Source organism: Copadichromis virginalis, linkage group LG11, assembly GCF_057382275.1.
Source record: "Copadichromis virginalis isolate Kocher_CV1m ecotype Utaka linkage group LG11, C_Virginalis_male_GT1.1, whole genome shotgun sequence".
NCBI classification, from domain to species: Eukaryota; Metazoa; Chordata; class Actinopteri; order Cichliformes; family Cichlidae; genus Copadichromis; species Copadichromis virginalis.
This window is the reverse complement of record NC_140628.1, coordinates 24,546,110-24,562,419: the sequence shown is the minus strand read 5'-3', so window position 1 is coordinate 24,562,419 and position 16,310 is coordinate 24,546,110. Positions and strand designations below refer to the sequence as shown.

Below are 16,310 nucleotides of genomic sequence, written 5' to 3'. Positions count from 1 at the left end.
AGTGGCACCCAGTGTGCTCTTCTTCTGCTGTAGCTCATCAGCTTCAAGGTTTGCCAGGTTGCTTATGCAGAGATGCTCCTCTGCCTTAGTTGTAATGAGGATTATTTGAGTTACTGTTGCCCTCCTATCAGCTCGAAGCAGTCTATCCAGTCTCCTCTGACCTCTGGCATCAACAAGGCATTTTCACCCACATTTCTCTCCATATTTTCTCATTTTGTCTTTTTGTTGAAAACCATATAAATGATAGTGTGGAAAAATCTCAATAGATCAGATGAGATCAACAAGCATTTTCTTCCCCAATCTGATGCTTGGTTTGAACTTGTCGCCATGTGATTAGCTGATTAAATACTTAAAACAAGGGGTTGAACAAGAGTACATAAAGAAAACACCAGTGTGTTTGGGGCTGATTACACAACAGGACATAGGTGAGGGTGGGGGAAACCAAGACTCATGACAAGAATACCAAAAAAAAAAAAAAAAAGAAAGAAAAAGACACAGAAACACAGCAGAACATCAATAAAACCAGAAAGCAGAAACCAAAAAGTAGTATTAAACAGAAATACAAAACTGGAAAACCACACCAAATGTGTTTCATTGTCTTTATTATTATTATTATTATTATTATTATTATTATTATTATTATTATTATTATTATTATTGCTATCATAGTGCTGTAAGTGTTAAACTTCAAACATTAATCTTATGTATGATCAGTCCATACATATATTTACTGAGTGAACATCATTCATTTGGCTTACTGTCACAGTTTAACCGACAAATTATTCCGCATTTAAAGATGACTGACTGACTATGTTTAAATTTGCGCATTTGAAACCCTAACAGAATTTCAACACAAATCAGTGCAGTAACCTGTGTCCTTTCATTTATGAGGTTTTTCAGTGGATTAAGCAGGAGTACACCTGCTAAAACTCACCTCGTCATGAAGCCTGTCCGGCATCTCAAGGGTTTTCTCTTCACTGGAAACTCTGATATCGCCTCAAGAGACACTGGCCAAGGGTAGCACGACAGGTGAGGAAGAAGCATCCCACCTGAACCTTCTGTTTTTTCCCCCTTTTGAACACACTTGCTGGTGTCTGGCGCCCTCTGGTGGCGTCATTGAGCGAGAACAGCAGTAACCGGAGGCGGAAACGGTGAGACACGAAGCGGCTAGCCATCAGCACAGCTGACTGTACGAGCTGTGCAGAAGTCTGGAGAGATTTTCCTCACGGGGATTTTTTTCTATCTGACGAAACATTGATGTCATTCTGTGGGGCTCAGAGCAGCGGGTAAGCCTTTAAACCCGGACAGTTTTTGTATTTTTATTGTGCTGTTTAGCCGCCGCCTTTATGCTTTCAGATAGCCGGCTAGCTCGCTAACGTTAGCCGCCTTATATAATCATGGCCGTGCTGTCGCGCTGCAGCTGGCGAGCAGCTCATGCTTTTTATCCTGTAGCTACTCAAAAACAAAATATTTTTAAATAATTAATTTCGGTGGCAGAGTGCCTGTGATTGTGACCGCAAACTGAATACAAAGAGGAAAAAACCCTGTTAGACCACAGTTCTGGTTTCCAAAACGTCAACAATAACAGCATTGGGTGTTGTTTGCTTATCCTCACGGTTGAGTTTTTGGGGGTTTGTGGGCTGAAGTGAGGGTTATACAAACTTTTTTGACTAGTTTAATGTTTTTTGTCTGTCTGTGTTCCAGCCGCCGCAGCAAATGGGACCAGCCTGGGCCCGGGTCTGGCTCTGGTGGGATGGGGGAGGCTGAAGCTGCACCCACTGGAGCTCTGGATGCTGCTGCTGCTGTGGCTGCCAAGATTAATGCCATGCTGGTGGCCAAAGGCAAACTCAAACCCTCACAGATAGGCAACCCCGGGCCGCCTGATAAGGTAATGAACAGCATGGCGGTCTTTCTATTAATTACTTTTGTTTTAAAGGCGATTTTATAAATTATTGAATCCGTTGTTGTGCCAAAAAGTGATTTCCAATGTTTCTGTGTATTTTTTATGTGTAATATCTTTAGGCATAGACTTCGGTGAACAGGGCTTACAAAGGGGTTATATATAGAATTTAAAAATTATCTGTTTTTGAAGTATCTTTACAACTCTGTGTTATTGTACTTACATCATAACCAATCTGGTCCTTTATCCCCACTTAAAATATTTTTACAGAACTATTGTAATATTTGCTGCCATTTCTGCTGTGCTCTTAGCCAACTTACTCTTACAAAAGACATATTTAATGTTAATGAGATTTTTTTTTAACTGCATAAATAAAGGTTATATAAAAGTCACTGCCAAAAACTGATTGCGGCTTCTACTTTGTTGTTTGCGGCTCAAGATGACTTTATGTCATCCATGAGGGATGCATTTGACATATGTTTCACATATTATAGCCCAACAAGTTACTTATAGCAGTTTAAATACAAGCAGTCAGTTTTTGGCAAATACCGGAAATCAGTTTTTGGCACAACACCGTAATAGAGAAGCGTGGTACCCAGACTGCACTATACAAGGCTGTTCCACCCCGAAATTTAATAATTTTGGGTTGGATGTTGTGATTGTTTAACCTCCAGTATGCAAAATACTTTACCCAACATCTTCATACTGTAGGGCCACTGTTATTTTCACTTTTCTCCTGGAGAGATGATGTCTACCTGAAGTCAAATTATTCAACCATTACTCCATAGGGTCCAGTACAGTAATCATTAAACTTTAATAGAGCTTTTTTTATTTATACATTTATGTTCATCACACAAACTCAACAACTCTGTCGCAGCAGTGCTGTGTTGACCTGTGGGTAAAGGTGCAGAACATATCAGCAGGCTATGTTATGAAATGGAAAATGCACTGTGACCTAACACACGCACAATCTGTCATGGTGATCATTTCTTGTAATAAACACCGAGATTCTGTGGGGCGGTATTATCTTCTGTCCTTTCTTAACGGATGTGTTCAATGAGGTAATAAAGGAACCACCTTTTCTTAGTACTTGGAGGGTTCAAGCAATTAGGAAGCTTCCAAAGGAAATTAGACTTTTATAGTTATTCCTATTACCATAAGCCTTATGTGTTCTTCCTGGTGTATCCATACACTTATATATATATATGTGTACATGTGACCAGCACTGACAAAAACATAAGAAAGATATTCATATTCAGATATTATTGGATTTCATAGAAGATAATTAAGAAAACAGGATATTCAAACACGGTGTCTATATAATGACATTTGATTTAAAGCTTTAACTGTATTCCCACATATTTTCTCTCTTGTCCTGCATTTTTACACTTAGACTCCAACATCAAGGTTATAAGATAACATATACCTCTTTTTTCAGCAGGTAAATATATATAAGTAACATGTTATGTATTTCAATAAAATGCAATACAGTGCAATCAAACAAATATCTTAATAACGAAGTAGAAACTAATCTGAAATAAAAAAAACAGTGAAGTAAAATTAGTACATTTTGTTTTTGCATTGCGCATGTACACTTCACCTCCACCAGATGTCACTCTTTACAGTTCCTGCTGGAGGAGGAAATGCTGCTTTTACAGACCTGTAAAATGGCTTTGTAGTGCTTTAGTGATATTGCAGATTAATGAACAGGACCGCTTTATCTTTAATGCTTTAAAGATTTGTTGCATCAACATTGTGACAACAGTATATTTTATTGTTAACTTGTAACTTCAATTTTATATTGAGTCAAAACTTTATTAAATCATTTTTAATTCTCAACACTCAGACGCTAATCCCTTTTTGGCTCCAAAACAATGTGGTTACCCACAGTGGCGAACCCTTGCGAATAAGAGAGCAGCTTAAAATAGTTTTCACTTCAGAGTTATTCCAATTTTATTGAACATTTCTGTAACTGGATTTTCTTAAACACTGCACATATCCAAACTGAAACAAAGAAACACAAACGCCCTTGTTGACAACGTCCTCCTGTTCCACAGTTTGGCTTGAGCTCGGCTGAACAATCATGTCACAATATCACAGTGCGAGTCATTGCCAAATAAAAGGCGGCAACATTTTCATTACCTTGTTTTCAAAGTCTTTGGAAGCCAGAGTCGTAATTGATAATAAAAATCTATCAATTGCCAAATCCTACATGAGTGGAGACACAGGATTATTTTGTTAAGAGTAGAGCTGGGCGATATAAGATTTTTTCATATCACGATATGTTTTTTCATTTCAGGCGATAACGATATCTATCACGATATAAGCCAAATAACTATATTTGTAAGATTTAAATGTGCCGTTGCTCACAAGTAAAATGTGAAATAATTAGCAGCTCGTTTTAATTTAAATATTTATTTCCCATAATAAGTTCAACAGGGTAGATGTACTTAAGGAACATGAGACTTCAGTTTCAGATAAATAAAGGCAAATAGTGCAAACTACACAAAACCTGCCGCTAAAGCGTTTAAGTTTCAAAATAGAACAAACGAAACAGACTAAATTGTCAATTCCACTTAGAAACAAAATATTAATTCTAAAAATAAATCTTAGTTTGTTTTACAGAAGAACAGACAAAACTGACTAACTTTTGTCAATATCAAATAAACTGAGAACTAAAAGGAAATTCTCAATCTCTCCTTGTTGTATAGCTGAGCTTTTCAAACAGTTTTAACAGTTACTTTAGTCTGACAAAAGCCGAATGACGAATTAGCGCTTTCAGTCAGAGATTGAGCATGCACCGGTTTATTGTATTTCCAGACTTGCTTTCGGCACAATTTACAGTGCAAGCTACTAAGTTTTTTGTCAGACTTGAAATAGCCGAAATACCTTCACACTACGGAACTTCTATGGCCCTTCTGTTCGACAAGCTCTCCGGCATTGGAACCATCATCGGTTTTTTCTCCGGTAACCTTCGCTCACGTTCTTGGTTGATTTTTCTCTAGTCGGCACACTCATTTCCTTCATTACCTGGGCAGCCCAGCTGGCAGCTTCCCAAACAAATACACATGTGCGCCTTGGCACTTGTGCTGCACGTAACAAGTCACGTGACGTGACGCTGCGGCTGTGATTGGTTCGGCTCTGCGCTACTTAATTTGGATTGGCTGTTCTTTTTTTTAAGAGGCCAAGAGAGATGAGGCCTATCGCAATAGTTTAATTTTTCTATCGAGAAAAAGTTATTTCGCAATACATATCGTTATCGTTCTATCGCCCAGCTCTAGTTAAAATGTATGTTTTAAGTCTCCAGTATAAAATAATGAGCTGTGCCTTGACTGACGCATGCTTCTTGTTCCGTACCCTCTTTCAGGTCCTTGGTGTCGGAAAGCCTCCAGTGCCGCCAAAAGCCAAAGACGACCTGGTGGTAGCTGAAGTTGAGATCAATGACGTCCCAATTAATTGTCGAAATCTCCTGACACGCGGGCAAACGCAGGATGAGGTCAGCAACAATATGGATGATATTTTCAAAAGTTAGGTCTGTTTCTTAGCTAGCGGATTGCTCGTGATGTGGTTTGTAATTTTTAATATGGTTTGTCCACAGATCAGTAAAGTGAGCGGTGCTGCAGTGTCGACCAGAGGCCGTTACATGACAGCAGAGGAGAAGACCAAAGCGCTAACAGGGTGACTGTCTCTCATTTTCACTAACCGAACTGATAGTAGACCCGGTGTTTGATGTTTTTATGTAAACTCGGCCTTGTTTCTGCTCATTCCAATCAGGGATCGACCTCTGTATCTACACGTCCAAGGACAGACAAGAGAGCTTGTTGACAGTAAGTATTCTTTTAAACTTCAGTCAGTCATAAACGTTTGTCTTTGTGTAGCTCGTAATTCGACTGACAGTTTCTCTTCTCCGTTTTCCAGGAGCAGTTAATAGAATCAAGGAGATCATCACAAACGGGGTGGTGAAGGCTGCAACTGCTTCATCATCCTCTCCATCTTTCTCCTCTACTGGGGCTTCAGTCACAGTGTATCAGCAGAACAACCTCCCTGCTCCTTCACTGCCCCCTGTGACCCACCACAAACCACACTTTCAGTCAGGGGTAAGGCAGTTCCCACATGGATGCAGGTCATACTCTCTGTTTCCACCTAATTTTGAAGCACCGATCAGTTTACCAATTGCCTCAATACACTTACTGTTTTTAGAAAAGGTGAGGGGGGTGAGATTATAAATAGTTAGCGTCATATTTAATCAATGCCTTCAAAAGAACAGTAAATAGGTTGCTTTAGATTTTATATACTTCAGAAGTGTAAGACTTGGAAGACTTCAAACATCTAGTGCAGACAAAGAAGCTGCGATTGTTTGAATGAAAAAGACATTTGATTTGATTTGCATCCAACCTTCGGTAGCAGTCGATTTAACAACAGTCTTCACTTGGGGGGGAAAAAAAGGACATTAGTGGTGTGCGATAAATACAGAGGCACTACTGCCAATACCGATGCTTTTTAACTTATAAAGGTAACTTATGTAGGGGAGAGCGGTGTGCCATGATTTATGAGATGAATGGGCATCAGTTTAAAAATCTGAACACCTTTTAATGACCACCAAAATCCCTGTAACTGTTACTTTCTATAATAATTAGTTAACACAACAAAACCTTTCAGCTTTTTGAAACTGGATTTTTTGGAGACCTGGAATGTGAATGTGCCTGTTTTTAAAGGACTTCGGTCAAGTTCTGTTGTTTAAATGTGTTATAGGCTTTAAATAAAACAGGTGATAACACAGAACACAAAAAGTTTCAGACATTTTTCATAGTGCATGTTTGAGATATAGTTTTCTTATTAAAATAAAAAATTTAACACAATTCAGTGGAATACAGTCTGACCTTTTAGGATAGAGTATTGATCCAATAAAAGTGTTTGTCTCGATACTGCCGATATTTGGAATGATCAACCTACCTCTAGACATTCATGAATTTAAAAATGTTTGGAGATATACTGGAACTAATGTCTAAAAAGGGGCATAAATGTAGGGGGGACTGAAAACTGTCAGTATGGTAATGTGTTTAGTCATAGTTACTGCAACCCTTCATATTTTCTTTCATTTCTCAGATGCATTTTGTTCAAGATAAGATCTTTGTGGGCCTGGATCACGCTGTCCCGGGCTTTGCAGTCAAAGAGCGTGTCGAGGGGCCCGGCTGTTCATACTTGCAGCACATCCAGGCTGAGACCGGGGCCAAAGTCTTCCTCAGAGGGAAAGGATCCGGCTGTTTGGAGCCTGCCTCTGGACGAGAGGCCTTTGAACCCATGTACATTTACATCAGGTGGGTATCATCAGTCTTTGTCCATTAAAGGCGGCGCAGGCTAATGAAGCGTTGTCACAACACTGCCACACTCTGGAGTTTTCTGCAGTAGAGCGCAGTCAGAATTTCCAAATTATTATTATTATTATTATTTTTTAAGAAAATAAATTAAAAGTAAATGTGATTGATGCTTTTTTTTTTACCAGTGCCTGGTGGGATGCTATTCACTATAATGGCCAAAAGGTGGTGGTAATGCAACTACAAACTATTTGCCACCCACTACTAAACAATAACATTAAAAAGTTCTGATTACTGGGTGTTAGAATAATAAGATGGTAAGATAAGATAGTACTGTACAGACACGAAGCCCAAAACTACTTCAACTGTCATATAGTTCTGTGTAAATTTCCTTTAGAAAAATTAGAAAATGAAGTCTGGTGTAAATATGTCACATGCAGCGTCAATAGAGAACAGTGGATTTCAAATATTGGTAGTTTTCCATGATTATGAACTATTTTTGCTGTTTTTCTCTCCAGTCACTCGAAACCTGAAGGACTTGCAGCAGCAAAGACTTTGTGTGAGAACCTGCTTCAGACAGTGAGTACTCCAAGTGTCCATTTTCCCCATTCCAGCTTCAGCAGACAGTCAAGCATTAAAACCAATTTTCAGATGCTCCCTTATCCACAGGGTTGCACAGCAGGTAGCTCTGCATATTTGTTTTGCCGGATATTTACTGCAGACGCCTTTCCTGATGCAACCCCAGAGGGATTTTTGTCTCCTCACGGGATCAAACTGGAGATCTTTTGCTTGTTAGGCAAAGGTGCAAACCCCTACACTGTGGAGTCACTAGACAGTCCCTGAGCATTAATAAATAATAAGTAAGTAATGAGTGGTGGCCTGTCACAGATTAGTTATGAAAAGTGTTTTGTTTCTTTTTTTTTAACAAAACAACTGGAAACACTAATGGTACGAGATCAATATTGCAAATGAACAATTAATTCAATCGCTGGTGGCACTGATGTTTCCACACTGTGTTAACTGTTGACACTCGCTGGTGATAAAACGAAAATGTTTTTAAACTAAGCAAAGAAACACACACTTCCTTGTGGTTTAAGGGATCACTGATCTCAGCTTCTGCAGATGCGCACATCGGCTACAGAGCTGTAGATAGTGAAGGATTATTTGTGTGCTGCACCACAAGCGGAGACCACAAGTATTTTCTGCAGACACAGCCGTTTTCTTAAAGGTGGAGACTCAAAGGTAGTTTGTGCTGTAAATGTTCGAAGGCGTTTTTGTTGTTGTTGTTTTTTAACTGAATCTTGATAGATCTCGTTCTTTTACAGTTGGTTTTTATGTTTTTTTTTCTTTTATAATGGTTACATTATGTTGAACTCTTGTCTTTATAGGATGACTTTCAAAGTAAATTTTTTATTTTTTTTAAAACTATTAACAAGATTAAATGCAATGTTCCTCTTTTCTAGGTCCATGCAGAGTATTCTCGCTTCCTTAATCAAATGATGCCAACACCACAAGGTACTCCACAGCTGGTAGTTTTTCTGTAGTTTCTGTTGCTGTACCAAAGCTCTTTTTCTTTAACTGAAAGCTGTAAGATTCTCAGTCTAAGGAGCTTGGAAAGAAAAGCGTCTGGACTTCTTTAAGTTGCTTGAAGACGTTTCACCTCTCATCCGAGAAGCTTCTTCAGTTCTGAAACTGAAACTGAAGAAGCTTCTCGGATGAGAGGTGAAACGTCTTCAAGCAACTTAAAGAAGTCCAGACGCTTTTCTTTCCAAGCTCCTTAGACTACGATGACCTGGATGACTGAGAACCTTCACAGACATTCTCAGTCTAACACATCTGTTTATTGACATCTCTGTGAGAGCCTCATTCTAGCTGTTTTGCTTGTTTCTTTTGTTTTTATTCAGGGTTTGGACAGCCGCCAGTAGTGAATGGGATATCTCCTCAACCTCCTTACTACCCCCCTACTGGCTACCAGCAAGGCTACCCACTGCCCGTACCCCCACCTCAGCCTCAGCCTGTCCCTTCACCTTACGCTGTCCCACCTCCTGTGCCGCCAGTGGCTGCCGCTGGTGTTCCCTCTCAGTACCCTCTCCGCCCAGCTCCAGCTCCTATTCCTGCTGCTGTCCCTGTACCTGTACCTGTCCCTATCCCTGCCCCTGTCCCCACTGTAGCTCCTGCACCCACGCCTGCACCAGTACCTGCTCCTGACATCTTGCCACAGGTAGGATTCATTGTAACATGGCCTTAAAACTAAAGCAGGCATCCAGAAACACAAATAAAACAAGACTGTGTAAAATCTTTGACTGTACAACAATCCCATTTTTTTCCTAGGTCCACTTAACTCTTTACCCCTTGAAAGCTAACTAGGAGCAAATCTAAACATCTGACACAATCAAAACTTCTGCACAAAATTAGATCTTTGGATTACTACTTCTTTAATTTTACTTTTATAAACTGTGAAACTCTCGCCAAGGATATGTGTCATAGCAGGCAAATCAGTAACCAGACGATACTGTTGTTTTCGTCTTTTGTGCAGACTCTAGCCCCTCCTGTACGTTTACCTCCCTCTGCTGCAGCACCACCCAAAGTTTCACCTCCTGCTGCCCCAGCCAACCCACCACAGAAAAGACGCTTTACAGAGGAGGTGCCTGACGAGACAGACAGTGGCCTGCTGGGATACCAGGTGATACATTTCTTTTGCATTTTCACCCCCTCATCATTCTCTGGTGTTTTTTTTTTTTTTTAAACACCCCCTATATTTTATTTTCTCCACATCGTGGTCTCCATGTTTGTTTGTTCCCTGTTTGTATGTCGGAGTCCTCATTGTCACGAGTCACCTTCATGAGCCGAGGAAGCACTCTTACCTCTCTTTCCGATTTCTGTCTCCTAACATATCATCTTTGCTCTCTTCAAATGTCTTTTGTACCTTGGTTGAGATAGCTTGGAGAGCTGTTAAAAGTATCTTTCATAGTGGACGGGAAAATATCATTATAATCACAGGTTTGTGGTAAGCTAGCTTTTTTTCACTTTGGTGTTGTAAATAGGTGTGTATTGTTTTTTAGTGTCAGGGCAGGGCTTAGTTGAGGATGTCTCCTAATCGTGCCTGTGTGTTTTTCTGCTCATAGCATGGACCCATTCATATGACTAATTTAGGTGCAGGCTTCTCCATGGGCAGCCCTGAGAATCCAGGATCCCAACCACAGAGTTCCTCCAGCCCGTCGTGTGAGAGGGACAGGTGTGCAGATTTTACACAGGATGTTGTTCAGGTTAATAATATTCACAGGTCAGTGAGAAGAGTTCACTCACTCCCTCTCTTTGTGTTCTCCAGTAAGCAGCTAATGCCTCCACCCCCCTTGGCTGTGAATGGAGCGAGACCCAAGGTGGAAGAGAGAAAAGCACCGCAAGGCCCCGCCGGTAAGGGCGTTATCCTGTGGATTGACAAATCCCTGCCCAAATCCAAATCACGGACTGTGACCCTCTTATAAGCCTGGCCTCAATTTTATTCACAGCCTTAATGTAGAGCTGTAGAGACAAATGTAAATCCTCTCCCTGCCTACTGAAGCTGGATGTCTGTTACATAAACCCCCCAAAAACAGATTTAGTTTCGTTTTTCTATATTTAATATTAAAGCCACTCCTGGTTTTGTGGCTGAGATAAATGCAGCGCCCGCCACAATAAGCCTCAAACGGGCTTTTCCAGGAGTCTGCTGCTGTGACAACACATCTCAAGATAATGAGGCGGAGCTATGACTCAACACCTTTTGTGTGCCTTCAACTCCTTTTTATAAAGGAGTGCGATTATGTCGAGCCGTGACGACATCATCAGTCTGGATTGTCCGACGTTCGTTTTCCTCCCTCGCTAACGAGAATCTCTCCTGTTTTTGTGTTTTTCTCTTTTTCTCTGTGTTTTTCTTCTCTTCCATGTGTCTCCGGTGTGATGATGGATATCGGTTGGGGGTGGGGTACGACTCGTCCTGTGACACCGTCTTGCCGCTCGATTGGACGGCCCCTGACACTGTCGCTCCCCACCAACCAATGGCTGCTTTTGAATGGCTGCCACCCCCCCTCCTCAAACCGGCTGACATAAACGTTGATTTACATTTGATCTATTAACTTTTTGTTTCTCCCAACATGTGTTTGAAATAATTACCTTTGACTTGAAATGAGCTGCTGCTGTTGTTGTGTATCTTTTCTCTCTTTCTCCTCTCCACATGTGCTGCCTTTCTCTCGCTCTCTCTCTCTTTTCCTGTTTTTTCTTTTGCTCTCTTCTTCCTCTTTTAGCACCTGCAGTAAAAAGACTGAAAACAGGTTTGGTGGCATACACCGGCGGCTCTTCTGATGAAGAGGAAGACCACCCCACCTCAAAAGCCACCTCAGGGCCAGGTAACCCTGGGGCAGTTCCCCCTACCTCCTCAACTACCACAACCACCTCAGGCTGGGCACAGGGTTATCGCTGCCCTCCTCCACCACTCCCTCGAGCTAAAACACAGCCGCAGCAGCAGTCTATACCTTTCTGGATGGCACCCTAATGCAGAAAAAAAAAAAAAATCTGAACTCACCGAGTGCTTTCTGCTGAGTCTTACAGGATATCCACCCAAACTGAGCCCATCTGTTCTTCACCAGGATGACTCGTAACAGCTCTGTGTTGGTTTCAGGATTTAGCACTTGGGTCTAAATGGACAAGCTAAAGTTTTGTAAAGATTCCCATTTGTTTGTTTGACTGTCATTAGTCATTGTTCAAAGAAGGACATTTGCCGGAGTGATACTTCAACCTTTAGTCTGGATGTATAGCTGGTCAGTTGAGCAATATTCTGCCTGCCTTCTTGGTCTGAATCGAGGGAAAACCTGCACCAGCTCAGCTGTGTGTCTCTGTGAAATGATAACACAGACTGTAAATCACAGACCAGTTTTCCTTTCATCCTAACACATCTTTTCCTGTTCCCACTCTCTTTTCTTTCCCCAAAGTAAAAACAAAACAAACATCAATCACTTAACCCTTTCTTGATCATCTCCTTTTTTTGTACAGATCAGACTGGACATGTACGCAGTGAAGCATTTGAATTTATTTCTCAAGTTTATGAAATAAAGCTAATTTATTGACGTATGTGTTCATTTCTTTCATTGCGTCGTGCATCAGTTAACTAAGTTGAAGATGTCATTGCTGCTTTTATATCACCAAAGCAGACTGGTTGTCCACACATAGCTTTTGCGATCAGGATAACTTTGATCAATAAGTAATATTTACACTTAAAATAAATGATCTATGGAATGATTTGATGACAGACTGAATGGGAGGCATTTCACTTTCAGATCATCTCGACCTCTGGCGCCCTTGCGGGATTTTTCTTGTTATAGTGAGCAATGCGGCTCTCCATGACAGGCCTGAAGTGGCGGATCAAACCCTGCACACACAAAAGGGAAAAAAAAAAAAAGAGGGTAAACGCCCCTGACTCTTCACATTTAGCATTTCTTTTGAAATTGAAGGCTCAGTTTTACTGAACTTGTGCTTAAGTGCTTAAAACGCCTCCAAGAAGAAATCTCACCTGCACAGGCCAAGCAGCTCCGTCCCCGAGAGCACAAATGGTGTGTCCCTCTATCTGCTTACTGAGCTCCCAAATCATGTCAATTTCTGAAACTGCTGCCTCGCCTTGGACAAACCTCCACATCATTTTATCCATCCAGTCCACTCCTGTGGGAGAGGAAGGAGTTGAACAAGCATTATAAAATTACAATTCCTGAAACTTTTAAGCAAAGTTTTACCTCGGAGGAGTTATTATTGACCCTAATCTTAATCCAATTCTAATAAAGACTTAAAAACCTATTTGATATCTTAAAATAACAGTTGTAGCTTCCTTTTGTGTTCTTCACAAACTAATAATCCAAATCCTGAAGCTAATTGATTAAATTACTCACACATTATGACTCTAGCTTTACTAAGACAATGAAACGAATGCTGTTGCACTGTTTGTCCAAATTAATGCAAAAATTATACACATTTAAAAAGGCTTTTTCTAACCGAGATTTACATTACATATGTGCAAATAAAATGCATCAATACAGGCTCAGATTATGATTAATTTGTCATAAAACCTCTGTTTTACCAGTATTATGTTTTCAATCCTTCGATAATTGTGCTCTTACAGGTATATCTTACCTTACCAGAGTGTTTATTTTGCTATAATAACATATTTGAGCACTTATCATACCTATGTACCCTTCAGGCATGTCCTGAGTAGTAAACGCTTCACCTAACCCTGATGTTCTTGTTGACAGTTCACACAAGTGCTTATTATAGCTCAATGAAGAGAGAAGAGCACTGTAAGGAATGTAAGGAGGATGTAAAAAGATTTTAAAGGGTGAGATAATGGATGTTTTAACAGTTACTGCCTGAGCCCAGTGTTGAATGTAGTTCCTTACCCTCCCTGCAGGGGGTGCACTGTCCACAGCTCTCGTGTTTGTAAAACTCAACCAAACGTGCAATGGCTCGGACCACATCGGTCTGCAGAGAAGACGCATCAGTCAGATTTTCTTTCTGCTGTCACTGAGGAGCCTGTGTTTGAGGAGCCAACTGTTTACCGATTTATCCATGACTATGACAGCTGCGGTTCCCAGGGCACTCTCTGCACGAACCAGGTCATCGAAATCCATCAGCACATCATCGCACACATGCCGAGGGATAATGGGAGTGGAGGACCCCCCTGGGATCACTCCTAATAGATTGTCCCAGCCACCTCTCACTCCTCCTGCACCAATCATACGAGAGAAAAGAGGAAAAAAATGTGTAATGTTTCATAAACTCTTCATGGACAGAACTGGATTAAACACACACACACCTGCATGTCTCTCTATCAGCTCTCTCAGAGGAATAGACATCTCTTCCTCCACTGTGCATGGGGTGTTTACGTGACCAGAGATGTTGAACAGCTTCGTCCCAGAGTTCCTCTCCCTCCCAAAGCTGGTGAACCAAGCGCCGCCTCGACGACAGATCGTAGGCGCCACAGCAACTGTCTCCACGTTGGCCACCGTTGTTGGGCATCCAAACACCCCTTTAGGGAGAGAGAAAGAGAGCAGTAAATAACTATAATTAGAATATAACCCTATTTAGCAGTTTCTTAAACCATAATTAGGTGCTGCAGGATATTGGAGGCTGCTGTGGAGAGTTTACCTCACCTATGTCTGCAGGGAAAGGCGGCTTGAGCCGGGGCTTCCCTTGTTTGCCCTCAAGAGACTCGATTAGAGCAGTCTCCTCTCCACAGATGTATGCGCCTGCTCCCCGCATAACAAACACATCAAAGTCATACCCAGAGCCGCAGGCGTTCTTTCCAATCAGCCCTGCTTTGTACGCCTCATTAATGGCCACCTGTTTGAAGAAAACAATTAAGACAAACGCTCTTCATCCACGGACTGTTCGTCACACATCCATCCATACATTACCTGTAGGTTTGATGACTCATTGTAAAACTCCCCTCTAATGTAGATGTACGCGGCACGAGCTCCCATGCCTCTCCCAGCCACCAGACAGCCCTCTATAAGCTTATGGGGGTCATGACGCATTATCTCGCGGTCTTTACATGTCCCAGGCTCCCCCTCGTCAGCATTCACCACCAGATACTTTGGCCTACCACATAGCAAACGCGGAAAGTCACAGACACGCCAACAGATTATTTATTCATGAAACCTTAGCATCATTCGCAGATTGTTTCTGTTCCCTCTTGCTCCTACCTGCCATCGCTGGGTTTGTTCATGAAACTCCACTTCATGCCTGTCGGAAATCCTGCTCCTCCTCTGCCACGAAGCCCCGAGATTTTCACCTCATTCAGGATCCAGTCCTGTCCCTTCAGTATGATCTCCTTGGTCTTATACCAATCTCCTCTTTTTAGCGCTCCTTTGAGTCTGGGAGAAAAAACGGAAGAGAAGAGCAACAGAGAGAGATAAGGTGTTTCTACAGGTCATTAGAGAGTAATGAAGGTGGTTTTACTTCAAATACTTTTACCTCCAGTCATGTCGGCCATATAAGTTAGTAAATATCCGATCTTGGTCACTCAGAGGACCAAATATGGTCTTTTTTGGCTTCACCTGCTGGAAATAAGAAAAGTTGGAAAAAAAAAAAGGAAAAGGTGTGGCTGAAAAAAGCTGTCAGTCTTTCTGGGTTTGGACATCTGCTGCCTTAAACAACCTGTAATGTTCTACTTCTGAGATTAATGCTGAGGTGATTTGGCGCCATATCAACAAATTAAAATGCCAAACAATACAACTTTTGTGAAGCTTAACATAAGACTACTACTGAATTAAACCCAGGAGTACTTTATAGGACTTTTTAAAATTGCACAACACGCATTCATCTTTGTCTTTTACTGTAAAATCGACAGTAATATTGGGGGGGGGGGGGATACACGTTTAAAGACCACAAGTTGCTCTAAAAATCTTAGTGGAACGATCCGGATAATCTTATTTCACTCACAAACGTGCCACTTTCTTCTCTGTGCTGTGTATTGATGTGTGACCGCAGGCCTACATACCTGTGGCTGCGCAGCAGTGCTGTAGGTGAGTCGTGGAGCAACCTGACGCGCCACAGCGCCCCACAGCATCCGCGGAGGCAGCATCCTGCAGGGGGCCCAAGACACCCACCCCCAGCTCACTTTTAAACTGCTTTAAACTCCAAAGCTGCTTCTCCCAGGGTCTACGTTTTCTTAGAAGATCGAGTCGACTTTTAAACCTCGGCTGCCGAAGGAGCTGCAGCCTACGCCTGCTGGTTCAGCTTAATTAAACTAAGAGGATTAGAGACCACGTCACGTCCTGCTCGCGGAAGGTACCCGTTAGGCTATGTTATGCACGCGCACGCACGCACACAGAAACAATTATTGGGTCACCCAAAAACTAATGCTCACTAATATGGAAATTGTCATGCCAGCTGATCAGTGGCCATGAGTACTATTCACAGAGAGTCACTTAGAAGAGTGACGAAACGTTTTCCCCACTGAAAACATTAATTCCAGATGAACAGAATCAACTTTTTGGGATTTCCTTACCTGGCTGATTGAGCGTGCATCGAGACAATTATTGGGTCAGTATCAAAGCCACATCATATCATTTTTA

General features: G+C 41.5%; 2 protein-coding genes across 3 annotated transcripts; one reads left to right on the top strand and one right to left on the bottom strand.

Annotated features, from left to right (window-relative positions):
- Nucleotides 1–1,147: 1,147 nt before the first annotated feature.
- khdc4 (KH domain containing 4, pre-mRNA splicing factor) lies at nucleotides 1,148–12,314 on the top strand. Of its 2 annotated transcripts, XM_085473974.1 has the most exons (14): nucleotides 1,150–1,286; nucleotides 1,705–1,888; nucleotides 5,268–5,396; nucleotides 5,499–5,578; nucleotides 5,675–5,727; nucleotides 5,819–5,997; nucleotides 7,007–7,218; nucleotides 7,734–7,794; nucleotides 8,679–8,730; nucleotides 9,120–9,436; nucleotides 9,752–9,898; nucleotides 10,341–10,450; nucleotides 10,544–10,629; nucleotides 11,496–12,314. In XM_085473974.1, the coding sequence occupies exons 1-14, from the start codon at nucleotides 1,258–1,260 to the stop codon at nucleotides 11,741–11,743; spliced, it is 1,887 nt and encodes a 628-aa protein (XP_085330100.1). In that variant the 5' UTR covers nucleotides 1,150–1,257; the 3' UTR covers nucleotides 11,744–12,314. The 2 variants fall into 2 exon arrangements, with proteins under 2 accessions (XP_085330101.1, XP_085330100.1); XM_085473975.1 differs by lacking the exon at nucleotides 11,496–12,314 and having other exon boundaries at nucleotides 1,148–1,286; nucleotides 10,369–10,450; nucleotides 10,544–10,611.
- LOC146698705 (NADH dehydrogenase [ubiquinone] flavoprotein 1, mitochondrial-like) lies at nucleotides 12,312–16,081 on the bottom strand. The gene is made up of 10 exons (XM_085473976.1): nucleotides 15,734–16,081; nucleotides 15,208–15,293; nucleotides 14,937–15,107; nucleotides 14,649–14,832; nucleotides 14,385–14,574; nucleotides 14,048–14,260; nucleotides 13,791–13,957; nucleotides 13,632–13,713; nucleotides 12,758–12,903; nucleotides 12,312–12,616 (listed from the first exon to the last, which is right to left on the bottom strand). The coding sequence occupies exons 1-10, from the start codon at nucleotides 15,815–15,817 to the stop codon at nucleotides 12,521–12,523; spliced, it is 1,419 nt and encodes a 472-aa protein (XP_085330102.1). The 5' UTR covers nucleotides 15,818–16,081; the 3' UTR covers nucleotides 12,312–12,520.
- Between the last annotated feature and the right edge of the window lie 229 nt (nucleotides 16,082–16,310).